This window comes from Apodemus sylvaticus, chromosome 2, assembly GCF_947179515.1.
Source record: "Apodemus sylvaticus chromosome 2, mApoSyl1.1, whole genome shotgun sequence".
NCBI classification, from domain to species: Eukaryota; Metazoa; Chordata; class Mammalia; order Rodentia; family Muridae; genus Apodemus; species Apodemus sylvaticus.
In genome coordinates, this window is record NC_067473.1 from 119,941,758 (window position 1) to 119,959,592 (window position 17,835).

The window sequence follows — 17,835 nt, forward strand, 5'->3', positions numbered from 1 at the left end:
CCACAATCAGCCACATGCCTAACAAAGTTCACACTAATGAGGACTTGCTGCTTTTGTGGGCACACAGTGGAGGGCACTAAGGTGCCCTCAGACAGTTCTACAAGGCCATGCTGAAGGCACATATAACCCTGTGATAGGGGCCAGGCTTGAAGCCCACCCCAAATCCTTACTATTTCATTGGAATTCAATGTGCACACTTATGCTACCGAGAAATGGGGTTTCCACTGAATGTGACGCTGAGCAGGCCACAGAGCAACAGCTTTCTTTAAATGGGTCCTCAGGCTCCCTGCTTCATCCTTGGGAGACTACCGCCTACCTCTACCTTTCCTATGTAGAACAACTCAGGCCACCTTATCTACACCAACTCCTGTCCTAACACTTACCCCAGCCTCACTACCCTGTTCTCACACTATATCTCCTGGGCCTCTACCAAGGGACCTCTAGTTGCCTGGTAGCTGATGGCATGGATGTCATTACCACACATTGATACAGGTGAGAAATGAGCTTCCCAGGAGAGGAGCTGAAACTTCCACCTGCAAGCCTATTGAGCCTGCCTAAGGACACACCCCAGTGACCTATTAGTAAAAGGACCAGCAATAATATCTCCTGTGCCCCAGAATGGCTTGCTTGCAAAGGGACCCTTTTGTTCTGGAACTAGCCTCCCACATGGCCTGGGCTGCAGGTGCTGCTCAAAGTCCAGGGATTCCCCTGGGATCACCAACATCAATCATTTCCTAACTACAGCAAATTCCTGATAGTTATTTCCTACAAGACTAAGCTCAGAGTCCCTAGAGACAGCTGATTACCTTCCCAAGCTACCATGGGCTAGAGAAAGAGCACTGCCCTGTATTGTTCTGCAGATGATGTCCAGGCAAAGAAATCTATAGAAAAATAGAAAAAGGTGGCTTGTTGTCAAAAAGAAAAACACCCAATAGAACTGTTAAGTGGTAACAAGAGTATTGGACTAAACTCCAGTATGGACCATGCTAAAAAGAAAATGGAGACACTCAAGCTAAAGTTCCTTACCGCCAAGCTGAAAGTAAGCTGTTTATCCAGCCTTCCCAGAAACAGGATTAGAAAGACAACAGCCAAGCTTACACACGGAACAGTATGAATCAGTCTGACCATGAAGCTCCTTATGTCCAAATACTTACACAAAACACAGCACTCTCAAGTGATCTGTCTTTCCTGTCTCCCTTCCTCACCTCAGACCCCATCCAGCCATCAGAACACTAGTCTACTTCATGGAACACACACACGGTGTTGCTCAGTTCTAGACCTGAAAATAAAGCCAAGTATGCTCTTGCAACCAGTGTTAGAATTTGGTCAGCTGACAGAGCCAAATCTAGAGATGACCAAAGTGTAAGAACTATAGCATCTTCTGGATTCCTGTGCTCAGAGGCTGCACAGAAAAGGGTGGCACAGTATATGTTGGAGAGGGGCACACAGAAAAGGATGGCAGTGTATGTAAGGAAGGAACACTTTTTGCACCCGATAAAGTGGCAAGAGAAGCAAACTGGAGTGAAAGGGGAGCTGGGGCTTTCCCCACACAGATCACTGCTTTGTCTCCAGAGAAACAATACTTACTGAAAATAAAACCTGGGCTCAGACACCAGCCAACACAAACTCCTCCTACTACAAAAGCTGAAGCCATCCAACTCCAAGTTACTCCACAGATAAAAAGACTAAGGCTATAGAGATGGCTTGGTGTTGAAGGACACTCCCTACTCTATTAGGTTCAGAATTTAGATTCCAGCACCCATATCAGGTGGCTCACAAATGCCTATAAGGTTTCTGCACACACACACACACACACACACACACACACACAAGTTCATTCATTCTCAATCTCAATCTCTCTCTCTCTCTCTCTCTCTCTCTCTCTCTCTCTCTCTCTCTCTCTCTCTCCCCCACCCACCCACCCACCCACACACACACAAATAAGATTTTTTTTTAAACAAAAGATTGACAAGACTGGGTCACCCTATCCACTAAAAAGCTGAATCTACCCAGCATACAACAACCAAGGAACTGGGTACTCAATGACACTTTTAAGACTAAAAGCCCAGCTGGGCATAGTTCACAGGCCTGAAACAGGAGGATTGCTACAGCTTTGAGGCCAGATGGGCTACATAGTAAGTTCCAGAGACCAGGTCTCCAAAAGCAGAAAAACAAAATAAAATCCTCAGAGGTGAGCATTGTGGGCCAGTTTTTCTGCAATACGTTAAAATCCAGCCCAGGGGCTCTTTTGATATGGCCTCTGATCTGTTAATGGTACAGGCGTATTTTAGTGCCCTAAACACTACAAGAGCAGGTAGACTGTGTGTGGCCTGTAAAGCCAGGCGTATTTCCTCTCTGGATCTTAACAGAAAAAAAACAAGCAGCCTCTGATCTGATTTGATCTAAAGACCGGGCTCAACAACAAAACAAACAAAGATTTAAGGACTTGAAGGACAGAAGAGAGGAATGACAAGTCTGTTGTCCCAGTTTAACCTTTTATCTGCCATCTGAGTGCCAGCAAAATAGACATAGATGGGAATCCAAGATCTCTAGAAGAGGCCTAGTTGTAGACAAGGCCACCAAGCTACTCAGTTAAATGTCATCCCAACTTCATGACACGAGGCTTGTATTCCCAAAACCCACTTGTCCTGCTTCCTGGCAAATGAAGCTTAAAGTCTATTAAGTCACTGGTTAGGAATCAAATTAACATCTTTTTAGTTGATTTTCTTTTCAACTTTTAATTACATGTATTTATTCTCGGTGAGTTTATACCATGGCACACATGTGTAGGTCAGTAGATAATTTGCAAGTGTCAGCTCTCTCCCACCATGTGGGTCCCTAGAGATGAACTAGGTCATCGGGCTTGCAGCAAACACCTTTACCTACCATCTAATTGCCCTCCCACCTCCCTTTTTGAGATAGGGTTTTGCTACATAGTAGCAACTTGTAGTCCCAACTAACCTCAAACTCATGGAACTCTTTCTGCCTTGGCATCCTGAATGCTGGGATTATAGTGCAGTACAACACACCAGGCTCTGATTTGGGATTGCTGTTGTTGTTGTTGTTTGAAAGAGCTAAAACTTTGTATTGCTATCCAACCTAGTTGTGATAACTGTGATGGGAACCTGCTTCCCACTCTTAGCAGCAGGCCTCAATGAGACCCTAAAGACAGCTGAGCAGTGTAGCCAGTCTTTGCTACTTTGAGGATTCTTCTTTTTCCCACCACTTATCCTCCCAGTTTCACTAGATAGGAGAGAAAGGAGGATGGTGGGAGGAGGAGGGAGGAAAGGAGGGAGGAAGAGAGAGAGACAGAGAAAGAGAGAGAGCAAGCCCTGAATTTAAATTCTTGTTTCTTCTTTGAACATGACTACTTACAAACTGTAACCAACCCCCATAACAACCCCCAGCCCTGCCGACTGGGGCCCGGGCATTTAGATACCCTTTGCAGAGTTCCCAGCATTCCAAACATCACACAATCACAAAAACTATCTGCAGCTGGCAGTCTCATGCCTCAGCTAAATCTCGAGGCAAATCATAGTCAGTGGCTTCCAAAACAGCTCCACATCCCCATACCTGGGATTAAAAGAAAAGCACATTATTATAGTGTGTGTGTTTAAGAAAACAAAATCCCAAAATTGTCACTACAGGGCAGTAGCCTTCCAGACATTGGCTGTTTGCCAGCCAATCATTGTCTCTCTACATGCTGAATGAAGAGACCAGCACACTATCACACAGCTCTTCTCTCCAATGGCTCCTCTGCGGAAAAGCCTACAAAACTATAGGAGGGAGATATTCTGGAGATGGATTAAAACTTCTTGCCACATTAACTTTTGAAAATTACAACTTAGAGCCTTTCTTAATGTTTTCCTCACATCATAAGATAGAGATTCACACAGCTCACGTATGCGGCAGTTTCTGGAAGCATTCAAACAATGCAAGAACTGTGATAATGGCCAAAAGAGCCTTGTTATCTGAGGAGTCCACAGAACAGCCAGTCTTTAGGTGAACTTCAGGTGAACTCTTAGGCTTAGACTGGCCACATCTGAGAATGGAGTGGCCTACCAACTCTAAGAACTTCTGAGCCCAAGGCTAGATTTGGAATTGAGTACTTCCCAGAGTTGATACTGAGCTCTTTCTTTCTATATCCTGTGAGGAGAAAAACCCCTCCCAAGTTCTCCCTCAACCTTCCTGAAAGCTTCAGTGGCTTTCCAGCCTGGTGCACCCTCCACTCTGGCCAGAGAATCCACCCCTCCTCACCAGCCGTTGTCTCAGGTTCATTCAGCCCCAGCATCCTTCCTCTTCCTCAGCTAACACCTTTACTCATCCCTCAGATCCAGTTCAAATGTCTCCTTTTTCAGAGGCCTTTGTCATCCTCCACAAGCTCATCACCTTGCTTCTCCAGCATCTTCCAGTCCTTCCTTTCAACTCTGTAGTGTCCCTCGAGAGAATCTGTCACTATCCTAACAAATACACCTGCTTAAGCCCAGAAGCAGCCTATATATCTCCATCTATTAGGAAACTAGCTCAGTATCTAGAATCCTATGCAGAGAGAGAAAAAGAGAGAGAGACAGAGACAGACAGAGAGAGGGAGAGACAGAGACTCACAAAAGAACAGGAGGAGGAGAAGGAAGGAAGGAAGGAAGGAAGGAAGGAAGGAAGGAAGGAAGGAAGGAAGGAAGGAAAGGAGGGAGGGAGTGGGTGAAGGAAGAAGGGAGGGAGGGAGGGAGTGAAGGAAGGTTTCTGTTGTGTGTTGAGTGCACTGAGATCTCTTGGCAGGCAAGACTGTGATGCTCACTCTGCCAGGACTTCATTTCTCAATCCACTATGCCTCAGAACAGAAGACTGGGCTCCAGGACTTCATTTCTCAATCCACTATGTCTCAGAACAGAAGACTGGGCTCCCTAAACCACTTCATTTTTGCCTGTTTCTACCAGAGTGTCTGGCTTGAATTCCAGACTTCCTCTACAAACACAAAGGGAATTATTCTCAGCTCACATAGGCTCCAACAACACTCATGGCCTTCATTCACAATAGGATGGATCTGAACCCAGCTATAAGAGCAGGAGCATGTGTGGCACCCAGAACTGTTCATTACTGCTGCATTAGATGGGAAATGTTAACACTTCTGTCAGCAGAAGCAAGTTATAAAACTTATTACCTTTCCTTCTCATTAGTTTTATGAAACTTTTCCCAATAATGAGCTCAGCCGTTCCCTCATGCAGAAGAGGCTGAAAATCAATATTATAAAGGTGAGAGGGAGACAGAGGGCAGAAGAGTGTATCAAATACCTCAGGCCTCTTATGTACAGGCAGGGCAACAGATCCAAAGGTGTGGGACTTAGGGACACTGAGTCACAGAAGCATTAAGGAGACTTGGGAGCCAGTTCACTCCAGCACGCACTAGGTGTGCCTCAGGCCCACGCACATTTCCAGACTACCAAGCCACTGGAGCTCTGCCTTGAAGGCTGCCAATCAATCCCTAGCCTTTTAGCACTTGTAAGCAGGAGGCATGGAAGGCATACATGGGGGAGGGGGGGAAATCTCCATACTTAGTTCAAGTTTTTTTTTTCTCCATCTTTTTTCTTCTCATTTAAATGATTTTTCTGCTCATTTAAATGTGCCATAGTTAAAATTCTCTCCACTGAAAGCACTTGCCAACCCTAGCTATCCACAGTGAGCGGCTTCTTTTGCACTGATGGCAATAGCACCTGCCTAGCACTTTAACTGTGACACGAAAAGCTGCCTTAGTTCCCTTCTCCTACAGGAGGCTGCTGATCTCCAGAACCAGCTGCTACAGCATCTCTTCTAGAGATGTACCTGCCACAGGTCCTGCTGCAACACTAACCAACTCCAGCAAACTCAAAAACCAGTGAACTGAGAGCTCTCAGCAGATGACATGATCTTCAAGATGGCAGGAGGACCAGAAAGAAAACAAGCATATCCTAACAGGGTGGGAGAGAGCAGAAGACATAACCTAACAGCATATAGGGCCTCACGGCCCACCTAAGCTGCAGTCAGTAACTGCCACCCTGGCTTCCCACTCTCCCTCTGTACTTAGTTCAGACCAAAGTCCCTAGGAAGGGGCTATCTATCCCTGGCTGAACTTGGAACATATGCCCAGATCTAGCTTCCACAGAGGCACTGAAATTAGAATCTTACTGAGGCTGCAACTACAGGAGACAGGAAAGCTCCTGAAAGAAGATCTGAACTCTAGTCATAAGGAGAAAAGGATGTTGAGCAGCCAAAAGTAGAAGTGCCTACAAAAGTAGATAAGATATTTTCAGCTTGAAGGGACTTGCTCTACTATTCCCTGGAAATAGTTTGTAGAGGGCATCATCCATCTAGGAAGCTGGGAGAAAGCTGGTAGGGTGCATTCTCTTCTTCCTAAGGTAGCAATCCATTACCAAGCACACAAACAAAAATCCAACACCTGCACCCAGGAGCACTCAGCCCTTCTCACACTTCCCCTAGAGACAGCCAGAAAGCAGAGGCAGGAGGGAAGGCCTCTTCTTTGCAAGTGGAAGGAAGAGAGGCTTTCAAGTCCCTTCACTGTAACTCACCTTCAGGTGAGAATGAAGCAGACCGGCACGCTCTGCTCTACAACTGTCCCAAGTAAACGATGCCTGCCTTGTTCAGTCCATGATTAATCTTCTATCTCAATAATATGATCTTCTGTGTTACTGGCTGTCAGGCTGCCTGCAGTAAGGTGATAACCTGTCTCTCTGCAGACACCCTCTTCTTCGGGAAACTGTTCTAAAAACTGCACAGATTCTGTTCTAAAAGCACAATTCAGATAGCCCATTCCCATCCTTACAACTATTAGGATGCCGCTACTGTTTCAGAGGCATAGAGGGCTGCTTTGTTGTAAGTTCAACAAGTCACCAAAGCCTTCCATAATCTGCCTTCAGGCCTTGACCTGTTTCCTACCATTTGTCTTAACTACTTCCTAGCCCCAGTGGCTACCCGTCTTCCAGGGTGAAGGTAAATGTCATTTCTGCCTACCAGCAGGTCACAACACTCCCAAATAACTCATCTCTGCCACTTAATACTGGACTGGAAACAACTCGTTTCTTTCAAACTTCTATCTTCTTCCCGGTCCCGAGGGCCAGGAGCTAAGGGTTTATACCTTCCAGAGCATTTCACCCACTGTGTGCTTTGAACAGCTGTGTGACTATCAGGATCATTAGCTTATCCTTCCGCTCATCTCATCCCAGAGTTACAACCTTACCCCAATTTCTGCACCCTTCTGTGTGCAGAGTCTGCTAACCTAATAACTGAGGCAAAGCTACCCCTAGTCTCAAACCCATGGTCTCAGTCTCCACAGCAAGTGTCATTAGATGTGCCAACAGCCAGACTAAGCCATCATCACTTGCCATCAGCCTGAGTCTGTCTGTCTACTTTTCAACCACAGCAATGAAAGGATCCTAGCTGCAGATAGCAGTCCCCTTAGTCCCTCTGTGTCTGAATGTTAGCCCTGGGCACCCAGTGCAATTCAGACCAATGGAATGGAAGACAAATGCTGCTGGGAGGCAATGCTCTAGGAAACCTGTCCTTGCTGACACAGATATGGGCTAGCACAGGTTCTCTTCTGTTGCTCAGAGCTGTAATCGTGAGGTGGTGGCAGCTATCATGGAACTGTTGCAACAGTCCTCCTGAGAGTGGCTGGTCGACTGGGGAAACAGTGGGAAGGAGGAGTGCCGGATCCCTGATGATGCCAGCAAATGCTGAACTGGCCCACCGGGTGCTCCTAGACTCCTCACTTGTAAAATAAACTTTGCATTAAAGCTGAAGAATCCTAACAGCTCTGATCAATTAGATGCATTAATAACAGTAGCAGCAGTCAGAGCACTCCTTCATTGTTCGCCAGCTCCTGCTAAGCCCAGGGTAGCTATTATTCCTGACCCCTGGGGCGATCCTGTGTGTGAGCATCATGATCTTCCAACAAGGCTCACTGTGCTGAAGCTGTTAGCAAAGGGCTAGGCTTTGCACCTGGGCTGCCTTGCTGTGAAAATGATCTCTTGGTGTCATACACTGCATGCCCCAAAACCCAACCCTATGCCCTCCTAAAGCACATGGCACTGCAGCCCTTACACCAGTGATAGCTATGACAAATGAGACTCTCAATCCCCCATGGCTCTAGAGGCCTGAAGCCACAAGAATGGACTTTGACAAGGTGGCAAAGAAAATCAGTGAATCAAGAGTCTGAAGACTACTAATTGCCAGTGCCTGGAAAACACCTCAAAGCCATAGCTGATGTAGCCAGCTGTGGAGTAGCCCGAGCCTCCAGGGCCAGGTCTCTGCTGCCCATTCCTGCACACACTGGAAGGCGGCCAGCTCTGAAAGACACACTCACTAGTCGAGCTGACTGCTGCTGCTCATGGGTGAAGCTGGCCTTCTTCTTGGGCAGGGATGCCTTCAAGTGCTTCTCAGCTGCCTCTTTCTCCTTTTTTGCCACCTTGACCAGCTCATCCTGGACTGCCAACTGCTCCTGTTGGAACCTAGGCCAGAGAGAAACAGAGAGAAGCTGATGCAGAAGGCATGGCTGGAAGAACATGGGTAGGAAAAGACCTGCCTGCTCGCTGTACCTAGCTAAGCAGGGGTACAGGATAGGAAACCATAAGCCAATTCTTTCACCTGAGGGGAAGCTTCAGTGACAGCCCCCTAGCCAAGGGACAATGACATTTCGGACAACTCAGATGAGGAACAGGAGAGCTAGCCAAAGGCAAAGAATGAGGCAATCACCAGCCAGTGGGAGTGTGTCAGGGCAGTGCTGAATCCCATGTGAGCCATCCTTTCAAACAAGTAGGCAGGGTGGGATATGACCTTCTTGTTTGGCTGAAAGCCTAAAGGTTTTAGACAGCAGCACTTTTGGGATTTAAACATCTAACTTTGGCCAGAGTACAGTCATAACCTTTGACTATCCTGGCATTCTGCTAGTGTGTCACAGCACACACAAAGCTAGGAGAACTAAGATGCCCTCTGTGTTGTTCATGGAAGTAAAACAACACAAGCAGCCAGCAGCAAGGCCACAGTAGAGAAAAAGGCCACAGCATCATGAAAAGCTATACCACAGCCTCAGTGCTATATGATTTATAGCACTTGGATTTATATGTAACAAGTTGAATCTAAAAATTGAGAATGAGTAAGCAATCTGACTAGCAATAAACATGTTTGAAAGCAGGTGTAACTGATGGAAAGTAATTATAATAGAAAGTAAAGCAGCAAGATATGAAAATGCCTATGACATTAATATAAACGAGTTAAGGTAAAGACATCTAGTACAAGAGACACCCAGAAGAGCCACAGCAGTTACACTAAGATAATGAGTCTATGGGGATTTGTTTTTATTTTATTTATTTTTAAAAAGTCTTTTATCAGCATGTATTACTTTAAAATTGCTAAAAGTTACTGAAGGGAGCAGGGAGACTGTACATTCCTGGAGATGCCACTGGGATACAGCAGGGTAACTTTTGAGACCATGAGTCTTTACCAAGGATTGTCGTGCTGGAGGGCAAACCCCCAGCCAGGGCTGATACTGTCCAAAGTCTGAGACTGAGCCCTAGGCCCAGACAGAGGCCGTTTCCTCAAAGTGAGTTAAGAGCACAGAGAGCAGGCACTGTACTCACTCCTGACTATGCCCCACTAAGAACATCCTCCTCTGCAATGATTTCTCCAGGTGACAACTAGTGGGTCAAAAAATCAGGAAGCTGGCCTAAACATAAGAGGTCTCTGTGCCCTAGCCACTTTTCTACACATCCGAGGGGCAGAGAAAATGGTACTGTTTCATGGCTGTTGTGAGCTCTCCAGATCATGGCCTAGGCTGGCAGGAAGTTCATCACATAGAACTGGGCAAGCTTCAGTTCCTTCATCCTTCCAAGAATCTGCCTCTTCAATTCTGGATTTTAAGGATGGAATTTTAAGAATCCATCTCTGGTAACCAATTCCCCTGTGCCCTTTTCAGTGGACCAGGCCACCATAGCACTGTGTTTCAACACAAGCCAACATAAAAACATGAGGCACTATGCTCCAGGGAGTCCGGAGAGGGAGAGGGTTCACCTGGAAGGAAGCAGTTTTGGGGGCTGGAGGCAGCAAGGGGATATAAGTCTTGGGCTTACTTCTTGAGATCCTCCTTCACTGCTGAGGAATGCAGGCCACCACCACTCTCTGCACTGTGCACTTTAAAGTCTGCAAAGGAACCAGAGGTAAAGGGCCAATTAACAGCATGCAGGATTGATAAAGAAAGGGTACAGGAACACACACACACAAATCAATCAATATACTTCCTCAGGAAACCACACTCTGCATGTGGACAGTGTCCCCAAGGAAAAGCATGCCCCATGGACAGACTGCAGAGTTCTACATATCCTCAAATCAACCACTCTGCAGAGCCAAATGACACGAGGCTACTCTGATCACAGGTTCTGCAACAGGGCACCCTCAATGTGGGGCTGGCAGCAAACCATCTGAGTGCTGCCCTTCAGGTTCACCATTACATAACGCACAGTTATTAGCACTCTGAGATTACCTCCTAACCCACAGGCCAGAGATGGCGGAAGGTAATCACCCTCTGCTGTGTATCTCTTGCTATGCAAGAGAAAGGTAGAGACTCTTGCATCCTATTTCTTTTGGAACCTGCCATGGTTTGAATGCTTACCCCTCTAAAACTCAAGATGGGACATAACTACATTCTCACTACAGTAAGAGGCAAGGTCTTTAGTAGCAATTAGGACTAGAACGGTCCCCACCACGGATGGCATCATTTACTTTGTAAGACGATGGAAAGCCTTCAGCTCTCCACTTGTTCTGTCCTCCATGTGATATCCTATGCTGCTATGGGACTCTACCCAGTTCCCATCAGCAATAAAGCTCTGACCAAATGCTACCCTTTGATTTTGGACTTCCCAGCCCCTTGAACTATAGACAGAAATTGACTTCTTCACAAATTATCTACCTATGGTATTTAGTTACAGCAACTGAAAACACATCCATTTCTACAGATTCCTAATACTGGTGTGGCATTCTCTATTAAACCTATTTTACTTCTAGAATTATCTAGAACTATTGGGTTGTTAGGGACTTCCCTCATGATGACACCTTCCTTTGTAGTCTGCTATGGTGGCTGAAACCACCACATCTCGATGACCTTGGCTCTTGCAACTGAGCAACTGTATGAGGGAATGACTTAATTTTAATGGTGTTTTCTAACTTTGTTCTATCACTAACATAAAGGCAAAAACTATGCTTAAAAGATACCTTAAAATCAGCCCATTTTAAGCTGGTCCATTTCTGTCGAATCTTTTTCCACATCCAGAAACTTAAAACACACTCTGCAAAATATTTTGTTATTGCTAAAACTAAGTGACAACTAAAGTCTCATTATTTCTTTCAAACAGCTGAAACTTAATGAAACTGAAGTCAGTGCATATTCTCCAAAGCTGAGATGACAATATACTGTGACAAACTCATTTTCCCATGGTTCTCTCCCTCTTCAGTTAATATGCTTATTAAAGCTCACTGGGTCAAGCTAGACCCCTTTCAGTCTCTCTAGAGCAAAGAAGTCCTAGGGAAGAGGCATGCTGGGTACAGGATGGGCATGGGGACTGGGACTGGAGCTTATTCAGCCCTTTAAGATCTCAGAGTGAAATCCAGGCTCTGATTGGCTCTAAGGCCTGTGAGAAGCCCTGAGGTTTACAACACAATGGAGGAGTTTCAGAGCCCTCTAGCCCTTATTGAAGGTGACTACAACCAATGTTTCCCCTTCCTTTGTACTTTGTAGTCTGGAGACAGCAAACTGCTTCTACTTCCTCAACAGGCCAGGCTGTACCCCAGCTCTAAGTCTCTGTTCCTACTGTTCACCTGCCTGAAAACCCCACCCACCATAGCCCTGTCTTCCCATATGCAGGTAGCTTCTGCCTCACATAAGGAGCTTGCTTTCACCACCCCTTGCCTTAGGCAGCTGGCATGAACTTCTGATGTGACATGGTGACACCATGTCATGAACTCCATGGTGAATATGTAGACTTTAATCAGAGCTGTGTGCACTCTCAGAGAGGGGGCTGGCTACCTGCCTTGTGTCCCAGAAATGCTACTGGACAAAAGTGGACAGCCCCAGTCTTTAATACAGCCCTCAAAGAAGATGGGTAGGAAGGGCAGCAGCTACTGGAGGGCACACCAAAGCTCCCACAGGGGCTACTCTGGGCAGAGCCTACCTTCTGCGGTGGTTTACTTAAAACCAAAACAAACAAAAAAACAAATCGTAAGTACAGACCAGATTCTCACAGGTGTTTGTTGACTAGAACAGCAAGCAGTCCAAAGCCTTCTGAATACCCCATCTCTACTCTTCCTCGCAGCCTTCTCTTCAAGGCTTTTTGCTTCTTTGTGTTTGCTACAAGCAATTACTGGGGAAGAGCTCAACAGAGCAGCATGGGTGCCAGCTCCACAGTGGCCAAGGTATCTTGGAAGGGTCCGATCAGGGTGTCTGATGCCTGTGCCAGGACTACTCACTACTGTATCCCAATGGCCCATTTTCATATGCCTCATTCTGTGACTGGCAGCTAGGGTAGAGCTGCCACCACTGAGTGACAGACACTTCTGCTTCTTCTGGGTCCTGAAAAGCAGATGGCTTCCTACCTGAGCTGTCAGACTATGACCTTCTGCCTCATCTTTTATATGTGCAGACATAAAAACACTGCAGAAAACAGTCTGGGCACACTATACAAGCTCTAAATATGGTGCGGCCTACACCACCCCAGTGTCTGCTGCACGGAGGGAGGGCTACTGTCTCAGAAAGCAGTGACTCGCACACATCATTAAGAGTAAAGGCAAGCCTAGCAGCAGCCAGGCATATCTCTCCCAACATACCTGTCTGAGGGACTTTATAGATGCCTTCTGAGGGACCACGTACAGAGGATGAAGGAGCAGTAGGCACAGGAGTGCTTGGTTCAGGGACAATGGGCACAGGAGCAGAGCGTGCAGGACCAAAACCAGGAGCTGGCTGCTCCCCTGCTGAAGGCTGACTGCAGTCCTTCATGCGGTTCACAACACTTTCAGACAGCTTTGGGAAGAAGTGAGGAACAGGAAAAGTTACATCACGGAAGCCCTGAAAATCCATGCCCAAGAAACTATTGAAGTTTTCTGAAAACCAGCCCCAGTAATATAATTTTACTTAAGAGCCTCTCAGGGTGGCCCAGTGCCAGCCCACCTGGAATCCCAAGCCTATCCCAGGAAGGCCCGGCTGGACTCTGGCGCTTCTTCTCTTGTCCTGTCACCCTCTACACACACCTACCCTGGGGTTCCATGACTCAGATCCCTTCCCTTTGTGCACTCACACTGACCCTCTCAACCTCACCAGCCCCAATGGCCACTGCGGCCCATCATCAGTGCCCCACTCAAGGAAGTTCCACGCTCCCTTCCCAGGAGCGTTTGGATGCACTCAGGTGAAGCTCCGTCTCTCATGCCACTGTGCCCACTGTTACAATGCATGCCAGGGAAGCAGCAGGCCTGGCTTGCTGGTGTGTGGAAAGCTCCAGAACTGGGCCAAAATGGCACCATTCCTGCACCTGCTCCAGCCGCCACACAGGGAAGATAATCAAAATACTTGTTGATTCATTTCACCTGATTCCCCTAATGAAGCCTGCATAACTGAAAAGCTCACTCATTTCAGAGGAAGTAAAATGGGCATGAGGGTATCATAAAACAGTTTACATAGATGAAGTAGTGAGCTAGAGATAAATCCCAGATAAAAACCCTTAAGAGTTTACTTCAGTAAATATTTATTAAGTGCCTAACATTCACAGGCCATCACAAAGCACAGCTGAGGGAAAGACATTAAAAATGGCTTCAGGACAAAAGGCACAGTCAGCAGTTCTATTTCCAGATACCTATGGAAAGAAAGCAGTCCCCTGTGAGCAAAGGGTAGTGCTAGGATGCTCATTGTAGGAGACAGACAAAACCAAAATGCTGCAGCAGGACTGGATGTGGTGGCACATGTTTTTAATCCCAGTACCTGAGAGACAGAGGCAAGATCTCTGAGTTCTAGGCTAGTGTAGTCTACAAAGGGAGTCCCAAGAGAGCCAGAGCTATATAGAGAAACCCTGTCCCAAAAAACAAAAGAGATAGAAAAACAAGCTGCAGAATATGAATATCCTGGAGAGAAATGGTTAAAGAACTCAATGCATGCATACACACATCCTGTGAAACACCAGGAGCCACTGAAGAAGACCGAGACAAGGCATGCATGCACGGTCAGGAAGGAGCATGACCCACTGCTGACCACTAGCAAGACCTCTAACGCTGCATCTCAAAAACAGCAAAAAGACACTGACTATGAAGATACAAACAAATTTAACTAAGTGAAGGCACACTTGCACATGTATAAACATAAATCCAGTGATTTTCACATCTCTGCACAGATGAATTCACAGAATTCACAGGTTCTGTTCAGAAGGGCAAGTCACATAGCTCCTCAGCAAAGTCCTGGAGAGGAAATGGGCAAGGAACATATACATGTGTGTAGTGGTTTGAATATGCTCTGCCCATGGGAAGTGGCAGTATTAGGAGGTATGGACTTAATGGAGCCTTGTTAGAGAAGTATGTCACTTTAGAGGCAGGGCCTCGAGGTCTCATATATCTGCTCAACTCTAGGCAGTGTGGTCAGCATGGCTACCTACAGAACATAGTCTCCTTGTTACCTTTGGATCAAGATGTAGAAATCTCAGCAACTCCAGTTTCAAGACTGCCTGCACAATACCATGCTTCCTATGCTGATGATGAACCTCAGAAACTATAAGCCAGCCCCAATTAAATGTTTGCCTGTATCAGTTGCCTCGGTCATTGTGTCTTTTCACAATAATAAAACACACTAAGACAATGTGTATGCATGTTATGTATATCTATATGTATGTGGGTTTATGCCTTCCTTATTTTTTTCTTGCCATAATCATTTGATATCTAAAGAATATATTAATAATTGAAGATATAATGATAATTATAATTATAATCAATAAATGAGGATATAAAAAAATCAAGTAACTAATGATACAGGACAATCCCACCCATCAGTGGAAAAAGAACAGAAAGCCCAGAATGAACCTGTATGTCTATGGCCAACTGATAGTTCATAGGGTTATGTGGCTAAGTCTGGTCCAGGGGTTTGGACCATGGCACACTAGTTCTCAGTGTGACCATGCTGAAAGGTGATGGGACCTATAAGAAGTGGGCATGGGGATGACCATTACTCTTCTCCACTCTTTGGCTTCCAGCCTGGAATGTGATGTTTCCCTAATATGTTCTTTTAGAAATGGAACTTCTAGGGCTGGAGAGATGGCTCAGTAGTTAAGAGCACTAACTGCTCTTCCAGAAGCCTTGAGTTCAATTCCCAGCAACCACATGGTGGCTCACAATCATCTGTAATGGGATCTGATGGCCTCTTCTAGTGTGTCTGAAGACAGCTACAGTATACTCATACAAATAAAATAAATAAATCTTTAAAATAAAAAGAAAGAAATGGAACTTCTACAGACATGCCATGAGATGATGCAGCCAAAAGCTAACCAGACCTACCACCAGTTTAAGGGTTTGATCTGTTGCTATGTATTGTAATGCTAAATTCAATACCTGAAGGTCTAGGCCTACGAGTGGGGTGACTTATCATGTTTACAAGCGTTTGTTGTGCAAACCTTGTCCCTTGATTTAAAACTATTGGTTAAATAGCATCGGCTACAGCTAATTATGGGAGGGCTTAGAGGTAGGTGGGTTTGGAGTGATCTGACTGGGGGAAAAGACTGAAGAAAGAAGAAGGGGGAGAGAGGACACTACCATAGAAGAAGATGGACCATGAGCATACAGCCAGGAGAAACAGCAAGTATCTGGGGTACAGCACTGGGGAAGTACCCACCAGGCTAGCAGTGAGTAGTGTAGATTAGGGGTTACTCCCAGTTATTGTCAAAGCCAATATTATTTAACCAATGGTTTTAAATCAAGGAACAAGGCTTGCATAACAAAGCTTATAAACATGAGAAGTCACTCACAGCCTAGGTATAGAATTTAGCAGTATAATACATAGCAACAGATAAACCTCAATAAGCATCCTATGTAGTTGAACTTACAGCCATCAAAACTGGAGCTAAATTAGACTTTTCTTTGTAATTTCTCAGTCTCAGGTAGCAAAAAATCAGAATAGTACAGTTGCCAACATACTTCAACATGGGAAAGAGCAGCCTCATGACCAATGATATGTAGACAGCCCGATATCCCACATACAGTAGCAGAGTGGGGCCACACTTTAAACTATACAGTAAAATACTATTTTTTTATATTTATTTATTGTTATATGTAAGTACACTATAGCTGTCTTCAGACACTCCAGAAGAGGGTGTCAGATCTCATTACGGATGGTTGTGAGCCACCATATGGTTGCTGGGATTTGAACTCAGGACCTTAGGAAGAGCAGTCAGTGCTCTTAACCGCTGAGCCATCTCTCCAGCCCCGGTAAAATACTATTTTAAAATAGACCAGTAATCTAAAAGTAAGAGAACACTATCCAATAAAAATAAATTTAAAAAATTTAAAAAAGAAAGAAAAATATGAACCATGGGAAAAAAAAGAAAAAGAAAAGAAAAGTAGGAAAACAAAAAACTCTTAGAAGAAAGAGCAGAGGTAAATCTGAATGACTTGTTTTGGGCATAGATTCTTGGATGTGGCACCAAAAGTAAAAACAACCAATTAAATGGATAATTGGACTTCATCAAAATTAAAGTTCTGTTTATCAAAAAAACATTCTAAAGCAACTGAAAAGATAACCCACAAAATGGAATAAAGCATTTGCATATTATACCTAACAAATATCTACAATATTCAAGGAACTCCTACAACTTACAGTAAAAAATAAAAATGGTCCAACTGAAAAGTGAATGATGTGGTTTGGCTCAGTGTCCCTGAAGGTCTACATGATAAAGGCTGGTCCTTAAGAGACACTACTGGGAGGTGGTGGAATCTAGACAGTGGAGTCCAGTAGAAGTCCCTTAAGTCAGTGACGTGCCCTCACAGGAGAAGAGGGAACCCATTGTTTTCTCATTCCTTCCTATCTTAAGAAGTGGGCATTTTGTTATGGCACATGTTCCCATGATGCACCACTCTCATTAGTGCAGAGCACTAAGACCAGTCAGCAGTCATGGAGCAGACTCATGAGCCAAGGTAAAGTCTCCTGATGCCTTAACTATCTCAGGTATTTGGTCACAGTGACCAAATGCTAATACCATGGACAAAAGATATGAACAGAAAGTTCTCTAGCAAAAATAGACAAAGAGCCAAGAAGAACAAGAACAGTCATTGAATATCATCAGTCATTACAGAGACACAAAATAAAGAAAGGCATGCTGAGAGAACACATCACATCCATCAGAGCAGCTGCCATCCAAATGTTACACATTAGGTGTCTGCACAGCTAGAGATCTGAAGCCTCACATAATGTGGGGTATAACACAGGATAGGCAGGACTGGGAAGAGTCTGGAAGGTTCTCCAGAGGTTAAACACAGAGCTACCCAAATGATCCAGCAGTTCTAATAATCAGCTAAAGCCAAAGAAAAAGAAAGCATGCCCACACATGCTTCTACACTAACGTTCACAACAGCTTATCCAGCGTGGCCAATAAGAGAGCACCCAGATGTTCAACTAACGTATGAATAAGTAAATAAAAATAAAAACATCTATACAATGGAATACTATTGAATAATAAAAAGGAATGAAATACTGATGCATACTATAACATGGACAATCCCAGAAAACATGCTAAGTGAAAGAAGCTAAGCATAGACAGCCACAGCCTGTGTAACATAG

General features: G+C 45.1%; 1 protein-coding gene across 1 annotated transcript in view; it reads right to left on the reverse strand.

The window, feature by feature from the left end:
- Chchd6 (coiled-coil-helix-coiled-coil-helix domain containing 6) overlaps positions 1-17,835 on the reverse strand; it is a 213,691-nt gene that overhangs the window by 180,134 nt on the left and 15,722 nt on the right. The window contains exons 2-4 of the mRNA XM_052174302.1: positions 12,861-13,053; positions 10,115-10,184; positions 8,353-8,497 (exon numbers count right to left, since the gene is read on the reverse strand). Of these exons, the coding sequence (XP_052030262.1) occupies positions 8,353-8,497; positions 10,115-10,184; positions 12,861-13,053 (408 nt within the window). The remainder of the gene's footprint in view (positions 1-8,352; positions 8,498-10,114; positions 10,185-12,860; positions 13,054-17,835) is intronic.